This window comes from Panulirus ornatus, chromosome 52 (genome assembly GCF_036320965.1).
Source record: "Panulirus ornatus isolate Po-2019 chromosome 52, ASM3632096v1, whole genome shotgun sequence".
NCBI classification, from domain to species: domain Eukaryota; kingdom Metazoa; phylum Arthropoda; class Malacostraca; order Decapoda; family Palinuridae; genus Panulirus; species Panulirus ornatus.
In genome coordinates, this window is record NC_092275.1 from 12,446,246 (window position 1) to 12,466,405 (window position 20,160).

Below are 20,160 nucleotides of genomic sequence, written 5' to 3' on the forward strand. Positions count from 1 at the left end.
TGCCAAATTTACATACATCAGCACATTTTTAGTGCCAGCTATACAAAGGACCAAGTGCTGAGCACACTAAATCGTAGAAATGTGGTCAGTGTGGTGGCAGAATAATGGGGTTTAACCCATGCTGTATAGGTGGGAGTAAAAAAAAAATACTGTTAGATTCTGCAGTGGATCAGTTCTCAAGAACTATGAATACTGAACAGAGAAGTGATACAGGACAGTTGGAAGGGGAGCTGGGAGGTTTGAAGGGTTTTAGTATGGGACCCATCTTTCAAGTTTAAAACTGATTGTGATTCTGTTGAGAATCCAGGATTGGTTGAATACATCTTAAACACTTGGACTGCAGCTAATCCAAAGACTTTTATGTGTAAGGCTGATGTGTTGTTAGAGCCTCTAGGAGTGTTTTCTCTCTCTTTTTTTTTTTTTTAAACCATGGAGAGGTCTATGAGGCCTGGTTGTAGATAGGGAGTTGTCATTTCAGTGCATTACACAAGACAGCTAAAGAATGGATGTGAGAAGATGTGGCCTATCTTCGTCTGTTCCTAGGGTTACTTTGTTAATGTGGGAAACAGTAAACAAGTATGAAAGGACAAGAAAATACCTAGTTAAAAGTGTCAGTGGGATTGAAAGGTGGGTGAACATTGTTTCTGGGTTGATTTTGCATGAACCTGTTTAGAGGTTTGTGGCTGATTTCTAAGTACTGTTTAATGGATATGTATATGCATTCTTTTAGAAATGGGATGTTACTGATTTGGGCTACAAATGCTTCATGTGTGAAGGCTGGTGGTTCAGAAACTGTGGATTTTCCTTAACACTCACCACAGCTGACTGATTTTGGTTTAAATGTTCATAGTGTTCATCATAATGTTCATGAAGGAGTGCCAGTGTGCTGTTAGCTTTTTAGTAATTAGGTGGGTTTATGTTGTTTAGCTTGGATTAATTCTATGACCTCCACTGGCAAATGGTTTGGTCTGAGCATGTTCTTTTTTTCTGAGATAAGGGCCCTGTGGGATAAGGCTAAAGGTTGGGTTTTCTTCAAGTGATGTGCCAAGTAAAGTTCCAGATTAAACCCTTCTACAAATGAACTTAATCACACAGAATGATGAATGACAAAGTAGGACAGAGCAATCCTTAAGTATCTACCATGATACACAAGCAGGAGAAAAACCATTCACGAGCAATCCTTAAGTATCTACCATGATACACAACCAGGAGAAAAACCATTCACAAAAAGACATAGTCCTGTGAGTATTAGCAAGAGCACTTGATCACTTGGGGTTTATAAAGATCCATCATAACCCCAAAATAAGTTGTATCTGCTAGCTTTGACAACCATAATATTCATAAGGCCAGATAAAGTACATTCACAGACATATCACCAACGGTGCAAGAACCTAGGCCCATAATGTATTCGCATGGTAGTAAGGTGGTGCCTCCTCAACACAAAACCTCATCACTCACTATTCTCTACAGCCTACGCCAAAGACTTTTTGTAAATGGTACAAGAGGATGGAATGGTAAAATAAATGGTTGTTCATAAGGTACTGCCTCTATAAGAAAAAAAAAAAATTTCTTCATACTTCAAAACCAACATTTCTCACCTCTAGATAAAGCCCCATGAGCATATGACATCACAGCCACCTCATGGAGGTGGGATCTTAAGGAAAAGCCAATGGAAAAAACAAAAAGGGCAAAGGAACAAAAGAACACCTTAATCATACTGAAGTATTAAGATCTGAATATATATATATACTGCTGATGAATAATAGTTTCATGCCTTAATAACATAACTGTACAAGTACAGTTTTTCAGGGATTTCAATTTTTGAAAAATTACCTTACTTTCTTAAATCAATTAATCAATCATATAGAAGATATTGAGTGATCAGCTGTCACTACAGCCTACAAACTGGCATTCAACTGAAATACTGCTAGCATTCTAGAGTTCAAAATCTTTCCATATGAATCAACTTCTAGATACATAAAATCTTACATAAAACAATAGAAAATAACCATACTAATATATTCTACCTGGTATGTAGCAACTCCTGGTACAGATGAGAAATACTGAAGAAAAGTAGATTTTCCACTACCAATGTTACCTTCAATGGATACTGTGAATGGACGTACTTTTTCCTTCTTTGATGAACCCTGAGCATGAAAAAATTAATAAATCAGCTAATGCATGGATATGAAGAGTATTCCAAATTAATTTATCATGAACATAAATGTGTTATTAAGCAATAAGTAACCCTATAATTTCACTTTTCATAATGGTAAATGTGACAACAAAGGCAAATGAATGCCCTGGTCATGACAGCACAATGACCCTAGCACACCACATCGTTCCAATTTACTCTACTTTGTGTACACCCCTTACCCTCCAGCATGTTCAGGCCCAGTCACTTGAAATCTTTTTCACTCCATCCTTCCATCTCCAATTTGGTCTCCCCATTCTCCTTGTTCCCTCCACTTCTGACACATATGTAAATTATCCCTGAATGTATGGAAGAAAGAATACTATCCATGAATTCTCTATATGTTGTACAAGGCAACTAAAAGGGGCAGGAAAGGGTGGCTGCAAATCCTCCTTTCCTGTATTACCTTCCAAAAGAAAGAACAGAGAAAGGCACCAAGTGAGGATTTTTCCCTTTAAGGCTCAGTGATCTGTTCTTGACATTACCTCACTAATGTGGGAAATGGTGAATATGTATGAAAATATATTATCATTATCATTATCACTATTATCATGGTTCATGGTGAAGTGCCTGAGGACTGGTGGAATGCATGCATAGTGCCACTGTACAAAGGCAAACGGGATAAAGGTGAGTGTTCAAAATACAGAGGTATAAGTTTGTTGAGTATTCCTGGGAAATTATATAGGAGGGTATTGATTGAGAGGGTAAAGGCATGTACAGAGCATCAGATTGGGGAAGAGCAGTGTGGTTTCAGAAGTGGTAGCTGTGTGGATCAGGTGTTTGCTTTGAAGAATGTATGCGAGAAATATTTAGAAAAACAAATGGATTTGTATGTAGCATTTATTGATCTGGAGAAGACATATGATAAGAGTTGATAGGGATGCTCTGTGGAAGGTATTTCAAGTATATGGTGTGGGAGGTAAATTGCTAGAAGCAGCGAAAAGTTTTCTCGAGGATGCAATGCACGTGTACGAGTAGGAAGAGACAAAAGTGATTGGTTCCTAGTGAATGTAGGTTTGTGGCATGGGTGCGTGATATCTCCTGGTTGTTTAATTTGTTTATGGATGGGGTTGTTAGGGAGGTGAATGAAAGAGTTTTGGAGAATGGGGCAAGTATGCAATCTGTTGTTGATGAGAGGGCTTGGAATGTGAGTCAGTTGTTGTTCGCTGATGATTCAGCGCTGGTGGCTGATTCGGGTAAGAAACTGCAGAAGTTGGTGACTGAGTTTGGCAAAGTGTGTGAAAGAAGAAAGCGGAGAGTAAATGTGAATAAGAGCAAGTTTATTAGGTTCAGTAGGGTTGAGGGACAAGTTAATTGGGAGGTAAATTTGAATGGCGAAAAACTGGAGGAGGTGAAGTGTTTTAGATATCTGGGAGTGAATTTAGCAGTGGAAGGAACTATGGAAGCAGAAGTGAGTCACAGAGTGGGGAGGGGGGAGAAGGTTCTGAGAGCATTGAAGAATGTGTGGAAGGCAAGAACATTATCTCAGAGAGCAAAAATGGGTATGTTTGAAGGAACAGTGGTTCCAACAATATTATAAGGTTGCGAGGCATGGGCTATAGATAGGGTTGTGCGGAGGAGGGTGGATGTGTTGGAAATGAGATATCTGAGGACAATATGTGGTGTTAAGTGGTTTGATCAAGCAAGTAATGAAAGGGTAAGAGAGATGTGTGGTAATAAAAAGAGTTTGGTTGAGAGAGCAGAAGAGGGCATATTGAAATGGTTTGGTCACATGGAAAGAATGAGTGAGGAAAGATTGACAAAGAGGATATATGTGTCAGAGGTGGAGGAAACAAGAAGTGGTGGACCAAATTGGAGGTGGAAGGATGGAGTGAAAAAGATTCTGAGCGATTGGTGCCTGAACATGCAGGAGGGTGAAAGGCGTGCAAAGAACAGAATGAATTGGAATGACGTGGTATACCGGGTTAATACACAGATAAGTAGCTCTGTTACTGGCTATTTGATTTTGTGATCTGTCTTGCTCTATATTCACTGTCAAGATGCAACCTTCACAGTAGGTGTGCTAAATTCAATACAGCATGTGTGCACCACCATTATTTCAAGTGCTAAAGGTCAACTATAACTGCCCCCATGTTCATTTTTTATTGTCACAGACTAACAAGAAATAGCAAAAACATAAGAAAAAGCAAAAATATATATGGTACTATTCATCTATTATTTTATATATTTATTTATCGATTTTGCTTTGTCGCTGTCTCCCACATTAGTGAGGTAGCGCAACGAAACAGACGAAAGAATTACCCACCCAACCACATACACATGTATATACATACACGTCAACAAACGCATATATACATATCTATACATCTCAATGTATACATATATATATATTTCTTTCTTTCTTTCAAACCATTCGCCATTTCCCGCATTAGCGAGGTAGCGTTAAGAACAGAGGACAGGGCCTTTGAGGGAATACCCTCACCTGGCACAATTCTCTGTTCCTTCTTTTGGAAAAAAAAAAAAAAAAAAAAAAAAAAAAAAAAAAAAAAAACCGAGAGGGGAGGATTTCCAGCCCCCCGCTCCCTCCCCTTTTAGTCGCCTTCTACGACACGCAGGGAATACGTGGGAAGTATTCTTAATCCCCTATCCCCAGGGATATATATATATATATATATATATATATATATATTCCCTGTGGAAAAAAAAAAAAAAAAAAAAAAAAAAAAAAAAAAAAAAAAAAAAAAAAAAAAAAAACCGAGAGGGGAGGATTTCCAGCCCCCCGCTCCCTCCCCTTTTAGTCGCCTTCTACGACACGCAGGGAATACGTGGGAAGTATTCTTAATCCCCTATCCCCAGGGATATATATATATATATATATATATATATATATATTCCCTGGGGATAGGGGAGAAAGAATACTTCCCACGTATTCCCTGCGTGTCGTAGAAGGCGACTAAAAGGGAAGGGAGCGGGGGGCTGGAAATCCTCCCCTCTCGTTTTTTTTTTTTTTTTTTTTTTTTTTTTTTTTTTTTTTTTTTTTTTTTTTTTTTTTTTTTTTCCAAAAGAAGGAACAGAGGAGAGGTCCAGGTGAGGATATTCCCTCAAAGGCCCAGTCCTCTGTTCTTAACGCTACCTCGCTATTGCGGGAAATAGCGAATAGTATGAAAAAAAAAAAAAAAAAAAAATATATATATATATATATATATATATATATATATATATATATATATATATATATATACACACACACAGACATATACATATATACACATGTACATAATTCATACTGTCTGCCTTTATTCATTCCCATCGCCACCCCGCCACACATGAAATAACAACCCTCTTCCCCGTCATGTGTGTGAGGTAGTGCTAGAAAAAAGACAGCAGAGGCCACATTCGTTCACACTCAGTCTCTAGCTGTCATGTAATAATGCACCGAAACCACAGCTCCTTTTCCACATCTAGGCCCCACAGAACTTTCCATGGTGTACCCCAGACGCTTCACATGCCCTGGTTCAATCCACTGACAGCATGTCAACCCTGGCATACCACATCATTCCAATTCACTCTATTCCTTGCACACCTTTCACCCTCCTGCATGTTCAGGCCCCGATCACTCAAAATCTTTTTCACTCCATCTTTCCACCTCCAATTTGGTCTCCCACTTCTCCTCGTTCCCTCCACCTCTGACACATATATCCTCTTGGTCCATCTTTCCTCACTCATTCTCTTCATATAACCAAACCATTCCAAAACACCCTCTTCTGTGCTCTCAAGCACACTCCTTTTACCACCACACATCTCTCTTATCCTTTCATTACTTACTCGATCAAACCACCTCACACCACATATTGTCCTCAAACATCTCATTTCCAGCACATCCACCCTCCTCCGCACAACTCTATCTATAGCCCACACCTCGCAACCATATAACATTGTGTGTATATATATATATATATATATATATATATATATATATATATATATATATATATATTCATATATATATATATATATACATATATATATATATATATACATATATATATATATATTTTTTTTTTTTTTTTTGTGCTTTGTCGGAAAGCAAAAATGGGTATGTTTGAAGGAATAGTGGTTCCAACAATGTTGTATGGTTGCGAGGCGTGGGCTATGGATAGAGTTGTGCGCAGGAGGATGGATGTGCTGGAAATGAGATGTTTGAGGACAATGTGTGGTGTGAGGTGGTTTGATCGAGTAAGTAACTTAAGGGTAAGAGAGATGTGTGGAAATAAAAAGAGCGTGGTTGAGAGAGCAGAAGAGGGTGTTTTGAAATGGTTTGGGCACATGGAGAGAATGAGTGAGGAAAGGTTGACCAAGAGGATATATGTGTCGGAGGTGGAGGGAACGAGGAGAAGTGGGAGACCAAATTGGAGGTGGAAAGATGGAGTGAAAAAGATTTTGTGTGATCGGGGCCTGAACATGCAGGAGGGTGAAAGGAGGGCAAGGAATAGAGTGAATTGGATCGATGTGGTATACCGGGGTTGACGTGCTGTCAGTGGATTGAATCAGGGCATGTGAAGCGTCTGGGGTAAACCATGGAAAGCTGTGTAGGTATGTATATTCTGCCTGTGTGGACATATGTATATACATGTGTATGGGGGTGGGTTGGGCCATTGCTTCGTCTGTTTCCTTGCGCTACCTCGCAAATGCGGGAGACAGCGACAAAGCAAAAAAAAAAAATATATATATATATATATATATATATATATATATATATATATATATATATATATATATATATGGGTATGTTTGAAAGAATAGTGGTTCCAACTATGTTGTATGGTTGCGAGGCGTGGGCTATGGATAGAGTTGTGCACAGGAGGGTGGATGTGCTGGAAATGAGATGTTTGAGGACAATGTGTGGTGTGAGGTGGTTTGATCGAGTAAGTAATGTAAGGGTAAGAGAGATGTGTGGAAATAAAAAGAGCGTGGTTGAGAGAGCAGAAGAGGGTGTTTTGAAATGGTTTGGGCACCTGGAGAGAATGAGTGAGGAAAGATTGACCAAGAGGATATATGTGTCGGAGGTGGAGGGAACGAGGAGAAGTGGGAGACCAGATTGGAGGTGGAAAGATGGAGTGAAAAAGATTTTGAGTGATCGGGGCCTGAACATGCAGGAGGGTGAAAGGCGGGCAAGGAATAGAGTAAATTGGATCGATGTGGTATACCGGGGTTGACGTGCTGTCAGTGGATTGAGTCAGGGCATGTGAAGCATCTGGGGTAAACCATGGAAAGTTGTGTGGGGCCTGGATGTGGAAAGGAGGCTGTGGTTTCGGGCATTATTGCATGACAGCTAGAGACTGAGTGAGAACGAATGGGGCCTTTGTTGTCTTTTCCTAGCGCTACCTCGCACACATGGGGGGGGAGGGGGATGGTATTCCATGTGTGGCGAGGTGGCGATGGGAATGAATAAAGGCAGACAGTGTGAATTGTGTGCATGGGTATATATGTATGTGTCTGTGAGTATATATATATGTGTACATTGAGATGTATAGGTATGTATATTTGCGTGTGTGGGCGTGTATGTATATACATGTGTATGGGGGTAGGTTGGGCCATTTCTTTCGTCTGTTTCCTTGTCTACCTCGCAAACGCAGGAGACAGAGACAAAGCAAAATAAAATAATATAAATGTATATATATATATATATATATATATATATATATATATATATATAAGGTATAAAAGAAAGAGGCAGGAGGTCAAGAGAAAGGTGCAAGAGGTGAAAAAAAGGGCAAATGAGAGTTGGGGTGAGAGACTATCATTAAATTTCAGGGAGAATAAAAAGATGTTTTGGAAGGAGGTAAATAAAGTGCGTAAGACAAGGGAGCAAATGGGAACTTCAGTGAAGGGGGCTAATGGGGAGGTGATAACAAGTAGTGGTGATGTGAGAAGGAGATGGAGTGAGTATTTTGAAGGTTTGTTGAATGTGTTTGATGATAGAGTGGCAGATGTGGGGTGTCTTGGTCGAGGTGGTGTGCAAAGTGAGAGGGTTAGGGAAAATGATTTGGTAAATAGAGAAGAGGTAGTAAAAGCTTTACGGAAGATGAAAGCCGGCAAAGCAGCAGGTTTGGATGGCATTGTAGTGGAATTTATTAAAAAAGGGGGTGACTGTATTGTTGACTGGTTGGTAAGGTTATTTAATGTATGTATGATTCATGGTGAGGTGCCTGAGGATTGGTGGAATGCATGCATAGTGCCATTGTACAAAGGCAAAGGGGATAAGAGTGAGTGCTCAAATTACAGAGGTATAAGTTTCTTGAGTATTCCTGGTAAATCATATGGGAGGGTACTGATTGAGAGGGTGAAGGCATGTACAGAGCATCAGATTGGGGAAGAGCAGTGTGGTTTCAGAAGTGGTAGAGGATGTGTGGATCAGGTGTTTGCTTTGAAGAATGTATGTGAGAAATACTTAGAAAAGCAAATGGATTTGTATGTAGCATTTATGGATCTGGAGAAGGCATATGATAGAGTTGATAGAGATGCTCTGTGGAAGGTATTAAGAATATATGGTGTGGGAGGAAAGTTGTCAGAAGCAGTGAAAAGTTTTTATCGAGGATGTAAGGCATGTGTACGTGTAGGAAGAGAGGAAAGTGATTGGTTCTCAGTAAATGTAGGTTTGCGGCAGGGGTGTGTGATGTCTCCATGGTTGTTTAATTTGTTTATGGATGGGGTTGTTAGGGAGGTAAATGCAAGAGTTTTGGAAAGAGGGGCAAGTATGAAGTCTGTTGGGGATGAGAGAGCTTCGGAAGTGAGTCAGTTGTTGTTCGCTGATGATACAGCGCTGGTGGCTGATTCATGTGAGAAACTGCAGAAGCTGGTGACTGAGTTTGGTAAAGTGTGTGGAAGAAGAAGTTAAGAGTAAATGTGAATAAGAGCAAGGTTATTAGGTACAGTAGGGTTGAGGGTCAAGTCAATTGGGAGGTGAGTTTGAATGGAGAAAAACTGGAGGAAGTGAAGTGTTTTAGATATCTGGGAGTGGATCTGGCAGCGGATGGAACCATGGAAACGGAAGTGGATCATAGGGTGGGGGAGGGGGCGAAAATTCTGGGGGCCTTGAGAATGTGTGGAAGTCGAGAACATTATCTCGGAAAGCAAAAATGGGTATGTTTGAAGGAATAGTGGTTCCAACAATGTTGTATGGTTGCGAGGCGTGGGCTATGGATAGAGTTGTGCGCAGGAGGATGGATGTGCTGGAAATGAGATGTTTGAGGACAATGTGTGGTGTGAGGTGGTTTGATCGAGTGAGTAACGTAAGGGTAAGAGAGATGTGTGGAAATAAAAAGAGCGTGGTTGAGAGAGCAGAAGAGGGTGTTTTGAAGTGGTTTGGGCACATGGAGAGAATGAGTGAGGAAAGATTGACCAAGAGGATATATGTGTCGGAGGTGGAGGGAACGAGGAGAAGAGGGAGACCAAATTGGAGGTGGAAAGATGGAGTGAAAAAGATTTTGTGTGATCGGGGCCTGAACATGCAGGAGGGTGAAAGGAGGGCAAGGAATAGAGTGAATTGGAGTGATGTGGTATACCGGGGTTGACGTGCTGTCAGTGGATTGAATCAAGGCATGTGAAGCGTCTGGGGTAAACCATGGAAAGCTGTGTAGGTATGTATATTTGCGTGTGTGGACGTATGTATATACATGTGTATGGGGGGGGGTTGGGCCATTTCTTTCATCTGTTTCCTTGCGCTACCTCGCAAACGCGGGAGACAGCGACAAAGTATAAAAAAAAAAAAAAAAAAAATATATATATATATATATATATAATATATATATATATATATATATATTCTTTTTTTTTCTCATACTATTCGCCATTTCCCGCGTTTGCGAGGTAGCGTTAAGAACAGAGGACTGGGCCTTAGAGGGAAAATCCTCACCTGTCCCCCTTCTCTGTTCCTTCTTTTGGAAAATTAAAAAAAAAACGAGAGGGGAGGATTTCCAGCCACCCACTCCCTCCCCTTTTAGTCGCCTTCTACGACACGCAGGGAATACGTGGGAAGTATTCTTTCTCCCCTATCCCCAGGGATAATATATATATATATATATATATATATATATATATATATATATATATATATATATATATATGTGTGTGTGTGTCGGAGGTGGAGGGAACAAGGAGAAGAGGGAGACCAAATTGGAGGTGGAAAGATGGAGTGAAAAAGATTTTGTGTGATCGGGGCCTGAACATGCAGGAGGGTGAAAGGAGGGCAAGGAACAGAGTGAATTGGAGCGATGTGGTATACCGGGGCTGACGTGCTGTCACTGGATTGAATCAAGGCATGTGAAGCGTCTGGGGTAAACCATGGAAAGCTGTGTAGGTATGTATATTTGCGTGTGTGGACGTGTGTATGTACGTGTGTATGGGGGGTTGGGCCATTTCTTTCGTCTGTTTCCTCGCGCTACCTCGCAAACGCGGGAGACAGCGACAAAGTATAAAAAAAAAAAAAAAAAAAAAAATATATAAGAGCAAGGTTATTAGGTACAGTAGGGTTGAGGGTCAAGTCAATTGGGAGGTGAGTTTGAATGGAGAAAAACTGGAGGAAGTGAAGTGTTTTAGATATCTGGGAGTGGATCTGGCAGCGGATGGAACCATGGAAGCGGAAGTGGATCATAGGGTGGGGGAGGGGGCGAAAATCCTGGGGGCCTTGAAGAATGTGTGGAAGTCGAGAACATTATCTCGGAAAGCAAAAATGGGTATGTTTGAAGGAATAGTGGTTCCAACAATGTTGTATGGTTGCGAGGCGTGGGCTATGGATAGAGATGTGCGCAGGAGGATGGATGTGCTGGAAATGAGATGTTTGAGGACAATGTGTGGTGTGAGGTGGTTTGATCGAGTGAGTAACGTAAGGGTAAGAGAGATGTGTGGAAATAAAAAGAGCGTGGTTGAGAGAGCAGAAAAGGGTGTTTTGAAGTGGTTTGGGCACATGGAGAGGATGAGTGAGGAAAGATTGACCAAGAGGATATATGTGTCGGAGGTGGAGGGAACAAGGAGAAGAGGGAGACCAAACTGGAGGTGGAAAGATGGAGTGAAAAAGATTTTGTGTGATCGGGGCCTGAACATGCAGGAGGGTGAAAGGAGGGCAAGGAATAGAGTGAATTGGAGCGATGTGGTATACCGGGGTTGACGTGCTGTCAGTGGATTGAAGCAGGGCATGTGAAGCGTCTGGGGTAAGCCATGGAAAGCTGTGTAGGTATGTATATTTGCGTGTGTGGACGTATGTATATACATGTGTATGGGGGGGGGGGTTGGGCCATTTCTTTCGTCTGTTTCCTTGCGCTACCTCGCAAACGCAGGAGACAGCGACAAAGTATAATAAAAAAATAAAAAAATATATATATATGTATATAAATATAATAATAATAATGCTAATAATCCATCTATCAATTTATTCCCAATGACAACTGCATAAGATGGATCCATCACACAAAAGCATGTTCTTTTGGTGGAAATTAAATTTGCAGAGTTTGGATCCCCAACCATAATCATGAAGGAGGCAGAGGGCACAGTCACTCAATTCCCAGGGTTAGTGTTGCTACCCTATTTATAGGATAACAAAATACATAAAGCTAGAACTTTCTCACTACACTTCCATGTAAGATACCAATAAACTTCAAGAGCATTATACCTTAGACACTATTCCTTCAAAATTTTTTTGCATTAATAAGGCAGCTGGAAGGAATGACAGTCCAGTTTTTAATGGACTTGCTGTTGCAGCTCCCTCTAACTTGTTTTTTGCCGATGCCAAACAAGATGAGGAAGGAAACAGATTCCTCGCAGTAGATTCAAGGAGACTACAACCTCCATGAAATTCCACTGAGGATTCTTCAGCAGTTAGAAGCTTCATTGAAGACTCTGTCAGTCTGTTAGAACACATTCTGAAATGGAAATAAAACTATAATGTCTGTAATCATGTTAAAGAAAACAATTCAAATCAGAAACATAATATTCTGTTTTTCAAAGGTCAAATGTACCTAAAACTGCAATATGGCAATATCAGGATCAACCCTTAATCTGTAAAAATGAAACTGCCCTACACAATATTCTTGATAAAAGTTATCTTCAAACAGCTTCAGATTAATGCTCCTATAACGATGATGTATTTCTCAATAACATCAATTGTTCAACAATTTCCCAAATCTTGATAATTTAACACAGGAATTAAGTACAATGAAAAACAATATTCCTATATTTTCATTTTGCATGGTGGCTGATTCATGTGAGAAACTACAGAAGCTGGTGACTGAGTTTGGTGAAGTGTGTGGAAGAAGAAAGTTGAGAGTAAATGTGAATAAGAGCAAGGTTATTAGGTACAGTAGGGTTGAGGGTCAAGTCAATTGGGAGGTGAGTTTGAATGGAGAAAAACTGGAGGAAGTGAAGTGTTTTAGATATCTGGGAGTGGATCTGGCAGCAGATGGAACCATGGAAGCGGAAGTGGATCATAGGGTGGGGGAGGGGGCGAAAATTCTGGGGGCCTTGAAGAATGTGTGGAAGTCGAGAACATTATCTCGGAAAGCAAAAATGGGTGTGTTTGAAGGAATAGTGGTTCCAACAATGTTGTATGGTTGCGAGGCGTGGGCTATGGATAGAGTTGTGCGCAGGAGGATGGATGTGCTGGAAATGAGATGTTTGAGGACAATGTGTGGTGTGAAGTGGTTTGATCGAGTGAGTAACGTAAGGGTAAGAGCGATGTGTGGAAATAAAAAGAGCGTGGTTGAGAGAGCAGAAGAGGGTGTTTTGAAGTGGTCTGGGCACATGGAAAGAATGAGTGAGGAAAGATTGACCAAGAGGATATATGTGTTGGAGGTGGAGGGAACGAGGAGAAGAGGGAGACCAAATTGGAGGTGGAAAGATGGAGTGAAAAAGATTTTGTGTGATCGGGGCCTGAACATGCAGGAGGGTGAAAGGAGGGCAAGGAATAGAGTGAATTGGAGCGATGTGGTATACCGGGGTTGACGTGCTGTCAGTGGATTGAATCAAGGCATGTGAAGCGTCTGGGGTAAACCATGGAAAGCTGTGTAGGTATGTATATTTGCGTGTGTGGACGTATGTATATACATGTGTATGGGGGGGGTTGGGCCATTTCTTTCGTCTGTTTCCTTGCGCTACCTCGCAAACGCGGGAGACAGCGACAAAGTATAATAAAAAAAAAAAATAGTACCAGTAGTTGACTCAGTCTTAGGGTAAACATCTAGGGATACCATAACCATAGAAGAAGTGTAAAGAAATATACTGAGACATGATACTCCACATACATCTAAGGTGCCCCTACATGATACGAAAATTGTTAGTGAAGAAGCACTTCACTGGCACACTTTCACTAAATGATTTATATTGATGAGAACCACATCCCATCAGGAAATAATTTTATAAGCACAAATGAATTCAAAATTCAGTTAGTTTTGAAAAAATAAAGCAAAAAACACAAATGAGCTTAACCTAACCTAAGCTTACCAAACCTAACCTATGAACAAGAGGAACTTGCATCACCTATGGTCCTACAAAAGTTAAAAACATGTTCATTAAAGGGAAAAAATTAAAGATCTCCGTACTAAAAAAATATGATTATATCACCATTTCCACCTTCACCTCATACTATGTTAGCAAGACAGCACCAGAAACAGATAAAGAAAGGCCAAATCAACACACATCCATTCTCTAACTGACATGCACTGCACAAAACCACAGCTTCCTATCCACATCCAAGCTCCACAGACCTTTCCATGGTTTAACCCAGACACTTCACATACCCTGGTACAGTCCAATGACAGCACATCAACCCCTCTATACTGCATCAGTCCAATTCGCTCTATCCCATCCATTCCTTTTACCCTTCTGCATGTTCAGACCCAATTGCTCAAATTCTTTTTTCACTCTATCCTTCTCCCCAATTTGGTCTCCCCATTCTCCTTGTTCCCTCCACTTCTGACACATCTCTTTGTCAAACTTTCCTCATTCATTCAATCTATAAGTCCAAACCATTTCAGCAAATCCTCTTCAACCTTACATATGCTTTCTCCAAATGCATAAATGCCACATAGAAATCCATCTGTTTCTCTAAGTATTTCTCACACTCACTCATCAATGCAAACAGCTGATCCACACATCTGCCAACATTTCTGAAACTACACTGTTCCTCTCTAATCTGTTATTCTGTACATGCCTTCACTCTCTCAATCACTACCCTACCGTACAATTTACCAGGTACACTTAACAAATTTATACTTCTGTAATTCAAACATTCATCTTTATCCCCCTCACCTTCATACACTATACACGCATTCTGCCAATCTTTTGGCACCTTACCAAGTTCCATACATACACTGAAATCCTAAATAATTAAACAACACAGTCACCCACTTTATTAATAAATTCAAAAGCAATACCATCCATTCCAGCCACATTGCCACATTTCATCCTATGCAAGGCTTTCACCATCTCTTCTCTCTTCCAATCACTGTCCATGACTCTCTCACTTCATATACCACCCTACATCTGCCACCCTTTCATCGAACACATTCAGCATTCCTTCAAAACACTCATTTCATTTCCTCATTTTACCACTACCTGTTACCACTACCTTTCCTAATATGCCCACCTACCACCTTTCACATGCCAGCAATGCTTCCCTAAATACCTTCCTTTCCTCCTTTACTCCATTTGCTTCATTTATTTTCACCTTTTGTCATTCTACACTCAATCTCTCCAGGTATTTCTTCACACAAGTCTCTTTTCCATGTACCCTTACTTTCACTACCCTCTTACCATCAATATTGTTTCCTCTTTCCCCTAAATCTCAACAAATCTTTCACCCTTGCCTCAACAAATCTGGAATCAGCTATCCTACCAGCTGCTCTTCTAATCAAATTTACATCCAAAGGTCATTCTTTAACATGCCTATCAATTAATATGCTACCCAAAAATGCCCACTAACCATCTTTCCTATTCACATAAGTATACTTGTGTATGTCCCTATCATTATACCAGGTATTCCCAATCACCAGTCCTTTTTTAAGCACACAAGCTGTTCACCGTTTCCATTCATAATACAGAAATCCCCCCCACCCCACCCACAAACTGCCACACCACTTACCTTCAAATTCAAATCACTGATCAATAACACCCAGTCTCCTGCATCAAAACTGCTGACATACTCACTCAGCTGCTCATGCTCTTTCTTCTCATGGCCAGATGCATAAACACTTATAATCATCCATCTCACACCTTCCAATTTCATTTAATTTTCAGCCAAGAATTCACTTCCTTACACTCACACACTCCCACAACTTCTTCAGGATTGGTGCTACTCCTTCCTTAGCTCTAGTCCTTTCACCAACCCCTGATTCTACTCTTAAATCATTTCCAATTTATTTTAGGCACCCCATCTTGAGCTTCTGAGGAGGATGAGCACTCCCTGCTTGGCTCATTCTTCTGTTTCCCCCTTTAGAAATTGACATACAAGAAGAGGAGGGTTTCCAGCACCCTGCTCCTGCTCCCTTTAGTTGCCTTCTAAGACATGCAGGAAATAAGGAGGTAAAATTCTTTCTCCAGAGATAAGGAAACATATGAAAGAAAGAAAAGATCTCTATGTATTTTATCTTTCTATATATGAATCCTTTACTTTTAACTGTATTTTTTTCATTTTATAATAGAACACAGAAAATGGAAGAAACTTTTACAAAGTCATCCAGTGTTTACTTTAAAGGCTAATCAATCTTTTACATGTGCTTATTAAGTATATTGCTCTTCTTTAATATATACTTTAAGGGCACCAAAATCTAACTTTGAAACACACTACCTTTCTTTGTAATGATAACATAGTATGTGGAGATATGAACAGCAGAGCATGATTCATATTCTTTTTCAACCCACAAGTAAAAAAAAAGTATATATGGTAATGAAAAGGCTAAAGAACATAAAATGTGGAAGATAATTTATGTAAAATTAGGTAAAACACCTCTAGAAGTCAATGAAACCTACTAAAACACTTCTAGAAGGCAATGGAACCTATAAAAACCTCACTGACCTTTATCAGGAGTGAAATGTACCATAGTTTTCAATATTCTGCTTAAATCAAAACAATAATAACTGAAATTCCAGTTTTGTGGTGAAACATAGTTAAATTTCACCAATATGCCATAGGAATTCAAGAAAGCTACTGAGAACATGCCAGAGCACATTTCCTAAGGAATAAATTCCCGCAACTCTGTCTTCATAGAGACTTGTGAAAAATCACTCACTAGAGCACTAAATGCCCTCTGGACATAAGTCTGGACTCTAGCAACATTGCCAAAATCTAAAAGTGTCTCATAATGCTACAATCCATGAAAGTGGAGGCAGAACTAAGAACTACTGAACAATAGCATTTGCCAACATCAGCATTCATGCAATACCAAAATTTCTGTGGGAGTCCTTACATGTAAAGTGAATGACAATTACATATCAAATGCACTAAATAGTCAAGAACATGTTTCAAGGCAGGAAAATCATACCTCTCTCAGCTGCTTGACCATTACAACAAAACAGTAGAATCAGAGGAAAACAAAGAAACTGTTGATGTGATATGTGAAGAATTTACAAAAGCTTTTCATAAATGTAACCATGTTGCCACAGGAAAAAATTGGGGAAGTAAGAAATTACAGGAAAAACTGCTGTCACAATCTCCAAGAAACAGATAATAACTTACTAAGGCAAATTAGGCTATTCCACCTGCTCCACTGGCAGTAAAAAGTTCAGTTCCCCACAGAACCATATTCGCAGTCCATGTTATCCTCATATCAGGCACTGATCCATATGAAGGCCATAGTTTTGTTTCATCCTTTGCAGGTGATGCTAGAATAAGTATGAAAATCATCAAAACACTGAAAACAACTAACAGACATAAACAAATCCTTCCTCCAGGCCACCAATCATGCTTTTCAATGGCCACAAGTTCCAACTCCTCAGGTGGAAGGAAAGTGAAGAAATAAAAACAGTATAGAGTAACAGATAGGCACAGATACCTTCATGTTTTCAACAAGCTATGTGAAAAACTAAGGGGTAATAATGTCTAATGAACTTAATTTCAAAACACAAGGCAACAGAAGAGATGATGCTCTTCAGGGTACTAATGATACCATGAATAAAATACTGGTCTGTCCTCACATAATCTTTCAAGGGTGTTTCTTCAAAGTGCAAGGAGTCCATTAATATGCACTTCATCTCAATTGATTAATCAATGTTGCCCTGCTAAACTGGTATTAAAACCAATATTGTATTCCTCAACTGTATCTTGTCAGGTGGCAAAGAATGTACGCTCAAACACACTTATGCTTTAGGGTCTAGGCATCTGTTCACACATTAATGTACACCACACAAACCTCCCAGTATGCAAACACAAGACCATGAAAAATAAATACATTAACAATGAAAATAAGTTATCTGTCAGGTGCAATAGAAAACTGCAAGGTTTTTCAGAAGTTGTCTTATTTCTTTATACGAGTTTCCACTACTTGAACCACCTTAACCCCAGACTATCTTCATGGTCCTCCTTACTATCATCTTTAACCATTGCAAGACCACAAATCCGTCATACTGCCAGTTTTCCTGACTTCTCCATATAGTATCCTATAATTAGTCATCACTGTTATTCCCAAGTTAGTGCCATACTGGCTCTAAAGGAAATGTACTGATACTACCATACATGTGGCAACTACTTAAATGATCATCAAGTGACAAACTGCCAAACGTACAATCAATACTCGGCTAACAAGTGCAATTTCAACTTCATATTTACGTCATCATTTCAGTCAATTATGTATGACTTATAAAAGACTACTGAATGAGAGGTTCACGTATGCGAGTTTATTTACTGGCTTTAACTGAATGGAAATCATGTTTGTTATAACTACAGCTTCATAATTCATTATAGTCAAGAATTCGCCACTCCATCCATAATGGTTCCAGTCAACATTATATGTCTCTCTCACTGACACATATCGTTTAATTTGACTATCACTGAACAAACACATGTCAATTTCTGAAAATGAACAATAACATGTACGGTTAGTTAAGCTGACCATAGCAAGGTTGAGGGAATTACTGTGAAGCTTTAACACATACCTTTGTCTGGTATGTGGATCCACCCATCTCCATACACTTCCCACCAAACGTTCCATGAAAACATACAGAGATGACAACATAACTTTACAACATGGTTGTGTCCTCATCATGTGTCGTGCTGCTGCTGCTGCTGTAGTGCACCACTTCCTTCACTTATGTGACACATATCCTGCCATCGTGCACACATGACTCGTATGTCTTGCCACATGACCCACCATATACAAACCAAACCTACCGAATAAAGACATAAAAAAAAATGGCAACTTAATTTGTTATTTCTCTCTAGCTACCAAATCTCCATTTTGTATTGATATTGTTAATTACATTAACGTACTTGCTACAAATTATTTACTCATTCCAATTCAGCTCTTGAAAAAAATGGTAGAGTATATATGCAAGATGTTAACACTACCACCCATGCCCAGCTGCTCCCCTTCATCATTTATCAGTTGCCGTAGCAAAATTGTAGATCATTTATCAGTTGTAGCGAAATTGTAGATCACTTATCAGTTGTAGCGAAATTGTAGATCATTTATCAGTTGTAGCGAAATTGTAGATCATTTGTCAGTTGTCGTTGTGAAATTGTAATCATTTATCAGTTGTCATAGCGAAATTGTAGATCATTTATCAGTTGTAGCGAAATTGTAGATCATTTATCAGTTGTCGTTCTGAAACTGTAGATCATTTATTAGTTGTAGCGAAACTGTAGATCATTTATCAGTTGTCGTAGCGAAATTGTAGATCATTTATCAGTTGTCGTTGTGAAATTGTAGATCATTTATCAGTTGTAGCGAAATTGTAGATCATTTATCAGTTGTCATAGCGAAATTGTAGATCATTTATCAGTTGTAGCGAAATTGTAGATCATTTATCAGTTGTCGTTCTGAAACTGTAGATCATCTATCAGTTGTAGCGAAATTGTAGATCATTTATCATTTGTAGCGAAATTGTAGATCACTTATCAGTTGTAGCGAAATTGTAGATCATTTATCAGTTGTAGCGAAATTGTAGATCATTTGTCAGTTGTCGTTGTGAAATTGTAATCATTTATCAGTTGTACCGAAATTGTAAATCATTTATCAGTTGTCATAGCGAAATTGTAGATCATTTATCAGTTGTAGCGAAATTGTAGATCATTTATCAGTTGTCTTTGTGAAATTGTAGATCATTTATCAGTTGTAGCGAAATTGTAGATCATTTATCAGTTGTAGCGAAATTGTAGATCATTTATCAGTTGTCGTTGTGAAATTGTAGATCATTTATCAGTTGTACCGAAATTGTAAATCATTTATCAGTTGTAATAGCGAAATTGTAGATCATTTATCAGTTGTAACTAAATTGTAGATCATTTATCTGTTGTAGCGAAATTGTAGATCATTTATCTGTTGTAGCGAAATTGTAGATCATTTATCTGTTGTAGCGAAATTAGATCATTTATTAGTTGTAGCGAAATTGTAGATCATTTATCAGTTGTCGTAGCGAAAGTGTAGATAATTTATCAGTTGCAGCGAAATTGTAGATCATTTATCAGTTGTCGTAGGGAAATTGTAGATCGTTTATCAGTTGTAGCGAAATTGTAGATCATTTATCAGTTGTAGTAGCAAAATTGTAGATCATTTATCAGTTGTCGTAGCGAAATTGTAGATCATTTATCAGTTGTCGTAGCGAAATTGTAAATCATTTATCAGTTGTCGTAATGAAACTGTATATCATTTATCAGTTGTCATTGCGAAATTGATTTATCAGTTGTCGTAGCAGAATTTTAGATCATTCATCAGTTGTCGTAGTGAAATTGTAGATCATTTATTAGTTGTAGCGAAACTGTAGATCATTTATCAGTTGTCGTAGGGAAATTGTAGGTCACA

The 20,160-nt window shown here is 39.2% G+C and overlaps 1 protein-coding gene across 7 annotated transcripts in view; it reads right to left on the reverse strand.

Annotated features, from left to right (window-relative positions):
• LOC139765066 (deoxynucleoside kinase-like) overlaps window positions 1-18,544 on the reverse strand; it is a 49,352-nt gene extending 30,808 nt beyond the window's left edge. Inside the window, exons 1-4 of one of the 7 annotated variants that reach the window (XM_071692177.1) lie at window positions 18,296-18,544; window positions 16,881-17,026; window positions 11,823-12,072; window positions 2,028-2,147 (exon numbers count right to left, since the gene is read on the reverse strand). In XM_071692177.1, coding sequence (XP_071548278.1) covers window positions 2,028-2,147; window positions 11,823-12,071 — 369 coding nt within the window. In that variant the 5' untranslated portion in view covers window position 12,072; window positions 16,881-17,026; window positions 18,296-18,544. Of the gene's footprint in view, window positions 1-2,027; window positions 2,148-11,822; window positions 12,073-16,880; window positions 17,027-17,338; window positions 17,696-17,728; window positions 18,201-18,295 lie in introns of those variants that run through there. The other 6 variants (XM_071692179.1, XM_071692181.1, XM_071692180.1 and 3 more) reach the window with 6 other exon arrangements.
• Window positions 18,545-20,160: the final 1,616 nt, after the last annotated feature.